This window comes from Haplochromis burtoni, unplaced genomic scaffold (genome assembly GCF_018398535.1).
Source record: "Haplochromis burtoni strain Fernald_Lab_line unplaced genomic scaffold, NCSU_Asbu1 Contig_207, whole genome shotgun sequence".
NCBI classification, from domain to species: Eukaryota; Metazoa; Chordata; class Actinopteri; order Cichliformes; family Cichlidae; genus Haplochromis; species Haplochromis burtoni.
Genome location: NW_024582568.1, coordinates 39,480 through 47,084, shown reverse-complemented (window position 1 = coordinate 47,084; position 7,605 = coordinate 39,480). Strand labels below are relative to the sequence as shown.

General features: G+C 37.0%; 2 protein-coding genes across 6 annotated transcripts in view; one reads left to right on the top strand and one right to left on the bottom strand.

Moving 5' to 3' along the window:
- Positions 1–68: 68 nt before the first annotated feature.
- mrpl14 (mitochondrial ribosomal protein L14) lies at positions 69–7,439 on the bottom strand. 3 transcript variants are annotated; one of them, XM_042226321.1, is made up of 3 exons: positions 7,227–7,439; positions 1,306–1,408; positions 69–497 (listed from the first exon to the last, which is right to left on the bottom strand). In XM_042226321.1, exons 2-3 carry the CDS (start codon positions 1,383–1,385, stop codon positions 131–133), a joined length of 447 nt encoding a protein of 148 aa, XP_042082255.1. In that variant the 5' UTR covers positions 1,386–1,408; positions 7,227–7,439; the 3' UTR covers positions 69–130. The 3 variants fall into 3 exon arrangements, with proteins under 3 accessions (XP_042082255.1, XP_005936411.1, XP_042082254.1); XM_005936349.3 differs by lacking the exon at positions 7,227–7,439 and adding an exon at positions 1,605–1,690; XM_042226320.1 differs by lacking the exon at positions 7,227–7,439 and adding an exon at positions 1,609–1,673 and having other exon boundaries at positions 1,306–1,410.
- tmem63ba (transmembrane protein 63Ba) overlaps positions 1,895–7,605 on the top strand; it is a 20,525-nt gene continuing 14,814 nt past the window's right edge. For 2 of the 3 annotated variants that reach the window (XM_005936348.3, XM_005936347.3), the window contains exon 1: positions 1,896–2,256. The gene's annotated coding sequence lies outside the window, so the exon portion shown is untranslated. Of the gene's footprint in view, positions 2,257–7,605 lie in introns of all 3 variants that reach the window. The other variant, XM_005936346.3, reaches the window with a different exon arrangement.

The window sequence follows — 7,605 nt, the reverse complement described above, 5'->3', positions numbered from 1 at the left end:
AGACATGTTGATAAAGATTTGACCTAATTGCAGTACCAAGTTAAAAAACAAAAACAATTGCAATAACATCTGTTCGTTTAAAGTTTATTGAAGACAACTTGAGCACAAAATGTTCACATATTTGACACAGTTAGACAAATGAATTAGCAATTGCCAATACTTTAGAGTAATCTCCCTCTAGTTTACGTAGATGTGTGGGTACAGGGACTTTAATCCTTGTTCCTGTGGGGTTCCCATTGTCCTCAATGAGTACAACATTGTTAGAATCAAAGCGTGGAGCCATCCGCTCTCCAGGCATTTTGTGTCCAACGATAAGCGCCTTCTTCTTTTGTCCTTTAATGGCAAGTAACACTCTGTCACCAACTTTTCCTACGCCGTTCTTGGTGTAGACATGGATCACTCTCGGAGGACGGTGATATGGAGTATTTCCAAGAGAACTGTTGTCCACTACACGTACTCTTGTCATTTTTTGAATGGCTGCAGCAACAGCAGATACACTGACAAGACAAAGAGTATATTAGTCATGTCCAACTTAAGGAGTTAAGTTCATTACTCATTACCAAGCATCACTGACCATGACAGTCACTTAGATCTCTCAGTCAGCAGGTATGCAAGTAATCCACTTTTCTACTAAAATATAAAGCTAAATATCATGTGATATTATAAATTGAACAAGTTGCCTCTTATACTGCTCCATAAGCACTTAATAAAGAAATGATTCAGGGCTGGCTCATGGGGGTAATTTAGGACACAAACTGCACCGGATAACTGAATTAGAAAATTCAATTGTATAATAGGACATTGAGGCTGAGGGGCACGCCACTGCTGTAAAATGAAAGTGTTCAGCCTGTCCTATGAGACCAGCTCTTGCATATATTTCAGGAAAACTGTTTACATGTGACTTTAGAAGAATAGGGAAAAATACTCACACATGGAAGGACCTTCCATTCAAATAATAAAAAAAACAAAAAAACAAACCTCACATCCTTTTTTCCCGCATGTCTGAAAATAATCAGCTCATAAAACCCAGCACTACAGCTTGACCTACTAATGACTTTAGACATTCACTATTCAAAAGTTTATTCGGGTTTCCATCCACGTCTTAAACTTAGATTTACAGTAAATGCAGTTTAAATATATAAGAGTTTAAAAACAGCACTGCGGTGTCACATACGCACATTACGCAATATATTTAAAGCTGCAATAAAAATGCTACGTTTTCTGGTCAACTGGATTATTTTTGCTGAATTGGTTTCTGTAGATGGTCTAACAATGGACACAATACAACATTTCTAAGAATTTTACCTGAAATTCCTCTGACAATTTAGGGACGCCGTCTCCATGAGTAGCCCAGAAAGGGATCTTGAGAGCCAGGGAAGAGCCATAATTACAGCAAATACTATGTCCGCTGAAAAGAGAAACAGTGTGTAGTTAGCAGCTAGTAAGCTAAAGGCATTAGCTAACAATCACATGGAAGCCAGACTAAAGCTTATAACAGAGCCGAACACTTCTTGCTTTATAGTCTTTGCAACAAATACTATATCACATATAATAATTATAGAAAGAAGCTTTAAGTTTAAAACAAATGTCTCGCTAATCGTTACCTATATTTTAATTACGCCCCATGCCAATGTCAAAAGTATGGCGTCATCAGCAGGCGACCACCAACCGACCTAGCAGATATATGCGTTATCATGTTGTTGTTAAATAACTCTTATTGCACTTAAGAAAATATGTTTTTATTTATTTAGTTTTATACGTATTACTGCGAACCATTTCATATCCGTACAGACAGTCCTCACAAAAAGGAAAAGGTTAAACACAAAAACGGAGCTTGTTTGTCATTTGATTTACGTCATAGAGAGGCGCCAGCGGAATTGTAGAAATAAAACAGAATAGAAGCTACACGGTGAAGCGCTCCCTTATGGAGACTATGCCTATGTGATCTACTTCTGCATAAGACACGCTCCAACCCGGGCTGCCTCCAGTGTAACTGGTTGGGTTAGCGATAGTTGTTTAACCGGCTCACAGACGGTGATAGTAACTTTTGTCTTAGTACTGACACTTCGATAAACTACTTCCAGCTGGCTGTTGGTGGACACACAGTCACTGGGTCGAAATCAGTCGACGGTCTTTAAATGCTGGACACTCTCCACCTGTTATTTGCTACGTTACGGGGCTACGTTAGCTGAATTGATTGCTAGCTCACCTTAGCAATTTGTTAAAGTTTCTGTCCCTTCTGCGTAGCATATCAAGGTAAGTTGATTTTCTTATCAGTAAACTTATACCAGCAGTTCGCAGAAATAAAAAATAAAAATATTACTTTGTCGTTTACAGTAGCGAAAGCCCATCGTAAGCTCCTGTCAAACAATAAGAGGGTAAACATGCAGTTACTATTAGCGTCAGGCTAACTAGCCTCAGCTGTATTGAGAGCTGGTTGTTTACACAGTTCATGGAAGTTATGAAACAAAAATTAACCTCGTTGATAGTTATTATTTTGTTTAAAAATGTGCTTTAAGGTTGGTTTTATTTCAGTTGCCCTTCTCGCACTACACGCCCAAGAACAAGCCAGTTTCTTAATGATCTTTTTTTTCTTTTTTTCCACGATCTGGTGGATCAATGGAGACATGCCAGAGTGTTCGTCATAAAAGCTTTTAAGAATATTTGGAGTTCCTTATAATTTCATGGCTACGCAGAGACTGCTTGTGCATGGAGGCGTTAGACAATCAAGCTTTAATTTGTAGTCGTGACATTAAGCTGCGTGTTCAAAGGCAGTAGTTTGACAAGGGTTTAGCTAATCAATAGAAGATCAATAATTCCGAACATTACTCGGATGTCCATCAGGGTGGTTTTAATCGCTTTGTCTTGGGATTTGCATCATAGTAAAAAGCTAAAATCTATTGGCTCTTCTGACTTTGGCTTCCTCACGAACTGATGGCTGGTGGTAGCTTGGATATAAAACTAAATGCTATACTTGTGCGTAGCCTATACAGGGAAAGCACAGGCTGCTACCAGGCGTATTGTTTGCTCATAATGTGGTGCAATAGCATGAATAAGCATAAATGGGGAAAACCTTTGAAAAAGTATACCCCTGACATGTTGCCACTGATACAGTTTTCATATAAGCTGCAAAACAAAGGGCCCTTCCATTTTTCTTCTCCTTGTTAAATGCCTTATTTTAACTGCTTTGTGAAATACAAGCCTTTCTTTGGCCAGGCCATGCTTCCATAAATATGAAAAATATACATAAAAGCACCTTTCAGTCTGAATGCAAATGGATGCCTTAAATTCCATCCAGCTGCCCAGTCTTGAATTAATAATGACACTGAAATGGATAACCTTCCCTTTGCATTAAACCTCAGTACAACCACTACAACTTTAAAAACAGATTTTCTGTCCTATCAGTTTAAGTGAATTCAGTAGATTGGAACATGTGCCTCCTTTTATTTTTATTTAAATTGGAATTAAATTACAGTAGCTGGATTACTTTTACAGGCATAATGCATTTCATTGGATTTATGTAACTCTTAGGGCTCGGTTGTACTGTGTAGTAGTCTTCTATAATATGGCATCAGCTGCAATTTGTTGTCTAGTTTTATTAGGATTTATTGAATTTATGCATTTTCACTGTAACTTAATGCTTGAAGACATTATGAAATCAGCCTGACATTGTCAAAATCTGTGATAATCAAAGCTGAGCCTTTGTGTGTTTGTCAATGATTTACTGGCTAACAATTCAAATAGATGCAATTCTGCATTATCAGCCATCAACGTTATTGGAAAGCTCTTGTGAAGTCTGATAATTGTCTTAATGCAGAGCACAAATTCATTAAAATGTAAAGGAGGTTTTTTGATCACAAAGAGGAAAAAGTACCAGTGGATTCAAAAGTATAGTTTGAATAAATGAACAGTTGTGGACATGCTGTCTCTTCCAGGTTCCCTTGGCAGTTTTCTTACAGGGTGTGCACGGATTCTTTGTTTTTCCAGTTTCACATTGCTGATAAGTTTATCACGCAGTGTTTGAAAGCTGATGGCAGAAAGTCAGTTGGAATGACATGCATAAGAAGTACTTGTTCACTGGTTGTATACATTGAGTGCTGCTGTTATGAGCGCCAGGAAAACTTTTACAAGGTGACTGCTTTGAACCAACACTCGTAAAAAAATACAAATGAAATAACAGTTTTTGTTTTTTCAAGTCACATGTCATAGCAACTTATTGTGAGTTGACCAAAACCAGTTCAGCTTCCTGCAAGCGCCTCATGTGTGTCCACCATGTGTTATATTTCACTATATTTAGCTGGCAAAGTAAGCCAGTGTTACTTGACAGCTGCAAATCTGTGACCTAACCCAGTGTTTTAAAGCACAGGTAGGAAAAAAAAAGCCTGTTCAAATATTTGACTTAGGATGGTTAAAGAAGAAATGACTCGCATGCGGTAATGGCATAAATATGTGTGCTGTTGCTAATTATACATGTAAAATATGAGAGTTTTGCAACATTGTGCATTAAGATGAATGTGGCCTTTAAAAAAAAAAAAAAAGGGTGTGCGTATGTGTCTGTATTAAGGCATCAAATTGAATTGGGAAGTCTGTTTGTCGGTTTTCATTTGTTGCAGTAGAGATTTTCCTGTGATTATTGCTGACTAATTAAATGGCTATAGTATCTGAGAAATTGAAACAAAGAATTTTTTTCTTTCTTTTAAGCTGCGACAAATGGTCTAGAGTGAATTTTCATCGAGCTTCAGATGGAAAAGCTTTGACTATCCTCCCATTACATTCACCCTCCTCATATTTGTAGTTGGAGGAAGCAAGCCAGACTGATGGTACCATGACAACTAGCGTCAGGTGGAAAGGTTGTACAATATTTATGCAACGCTGAGTCATGCTATGATCACACAGTGATGGCGCTGTTCAAATTTTAAGTAATTCAAATGCTCTTTGGATTTGATGTTAGTTGCAATCCAAAAGCAAGAAAAATCAGCCCTTGATGAAAATTTCATTGGTTTATTGGTTAAGGAAATATTGCAAATTAAAGTTCCTTATTGTGTATTCCAAGTATAATTCGTTTTTAGTTTTATTATTAACAAAAATTAAACAAACCTCCAGGTTTTGGATTAAGTTTGAGGTTGTATATCATCTTCATTATAGTTTATTTATCTGTCATTCTTTCAGTCAATGTCTTCTGCTTAAATTATATCAATGTTAAATGTTTGGCTTGGAAGGACCATGTAGTGGTGACACATTGTTTGCTTATTTGACTGAAATCTATACATTATATTAATAAAACTGGTTAAAACATTATTACAATGGAGCTGATTTGCTTTGGGTCTAACAAATTGTGCCAAAAATGACTCCATGCAGGAAAAACGGAACTCTTATTATTGATTGGTGTCGCAAGTTTTGGTCTAAAAAGGCAATTTTAGGCTTCTGTTTTCTTTGAATCATTCATATGAGTAACAAATTTGAAGGAAATGTCTGCAGTAGAGGTGTCAAACAAAATATCCCTGTGAGGCAGAGCAAAAAACCGCATATGTCTGTAAACAACACAGGATGGTCTGGAAAGAGTGCTCTATACAGATAAGTTAAAATGCTGCCCTTTGGCCACAGTTGCCAAAGGTATATTTAGAGAGAATAGGAAGCAGTACTGTACTTGTTAATCATAGGGATGGAAATTTTCTGTTTTTTCAGATGAAAATACTGTGTCATTAGGGAAGATACTGACATTAAAAGGAAGGCTGCACTCTAAAATGTATTAGTAGTTCACCCATGAACTATCAAACATAAGCTGGGCCCTCACAGTGCCCAAAATTTGAACTTCACTTCATGGGATATCTGAGCATAGATCCTAAACAGAATAGATGGGCTAGGTTATGACTAGAAGTGATTTGCAAGGATGAGTAAGTGCACATTCCTAATGCAGATTGTAAAATGGCTTGGGTTACTAAGTAACATGTTGGGTTTGAAACAATTGCGCCAGTTATAGTTTTGTTTTTGTTTGGGGTTTTTTGGATTTCATGAAATAAAAAGTAACCTTGCATTATCATTGTAAGAAATGTCCACACTGTATGTTCTCTACAGAACACAGGCACTTTATTACTGATGCTACTGATCCTTTGAACTTTCAACCACAAGTTTCACTGTGCTAATGTGAAGAAGCTGCTGGTCGATGTACACAGACTCTATTCCTAAGCTGGTGTTAGCTAATGTTACACACTGTTTACAGTAAAGGGAAGGTGGAAAATAAAGATTAAGACGATGACCTCATGGAATACATGTGAGCGCCACATCCTTTCTCCATATCAATCACAACTGTTATAGCCAAAAATCTGTTACAATGCGTTCAGACATTAAAATCCATTTAAAAGCAATTAATACACATAAAATGCTTGATGTTTGATGATCATTTGTCGATAAGTTAATATTTCTTTTTACTTTTGACGTCTCTAGAGGCAATGTAGAAATGCACTTCAAATACGTATATCGGCGTAATCATCAGTCTTTTTTTGCTTGATAAGAAACGTAATGCAATGAAATTCCAGTGTGTAGTCGATGCATTTTTAACAAGAAATACTAAATGGAAGGCAAGTTATGTTTACAGACACCTCAGTGTGATGTGAATGCAGATAATTGGGTAAGAAAGCAGGTTTAAGGAGACAAGATGACGGTAGCGACCAAAATATTGTGTGTGTGTGTGGGGGGGGGGGGAAGGCAGGCAGGCGTGAAGCCCTTTGATTCAGTAAAACTAGAAAAGTCCTAGTGTAGTAACACCATTAAAACATTTTTTTTAACCCCAAAATACCTTTTTAGTATAGTATAATCAAAAATAAGCATAAAAAGAAAATTCTTTATTGCAGTTTTACTGTATTGTTAAAAAACAACAACTTTCTACTTCAAAGCTTTTTTAAAAACTGTCAACTTTTTGCATTTTCCAACAATATTTGATTCAACCCACAACTGGATGAGTTCAGATTATTTTAAACTACATTACATAACAAAATACATTCGGTACTTGGTTAAACTGTCAGATTTGTAAATCTATACAGTTGTGGGATTTGTATATTATGGTGGATGACATCACTCTAGAATCCAATTAATACTTGATTTGTTAGGCTTACTATCACAAATAATATATAATATAATGTGTGTATCAGGTCTTACAGTATGTTCTTCTTGATATACTTAAGTTGCTGGTGTCTGCTTTTGCAGTGGTTCAGTGTTGCTGAATGTACCGTGGGCATGTGCGTTGTGTCCTCATTGGGTTGAGACCGGTCCAGTTGAACTCTGTGGTCTCTATCGGCGTATTGTTCAGCTCCAGCTACGTCCCTCTTGAGTGAAGTCACAGCATTCCAGGGAGCGGATAAATGACTTAGTGTTATGGCAGATGAGCAGCATTGTGGTTGCTGCTGATAATAGTGGGTAGAAGGGCACAAGTATAGCAGTCCAACTATGAAAACGCCCTCTCCAGCTCTTCTCAGAACAGCTTTTTGGTTAGTATGTGTGAAATAACCAGTCTTCTAAATGTGTTGCCCTGCTTAATTAGGTTTAAAAATGATGTTTTGTGTCCTCCCTGCCAGCCAGAATGCTGTAATACTTTTACATTTATATGAC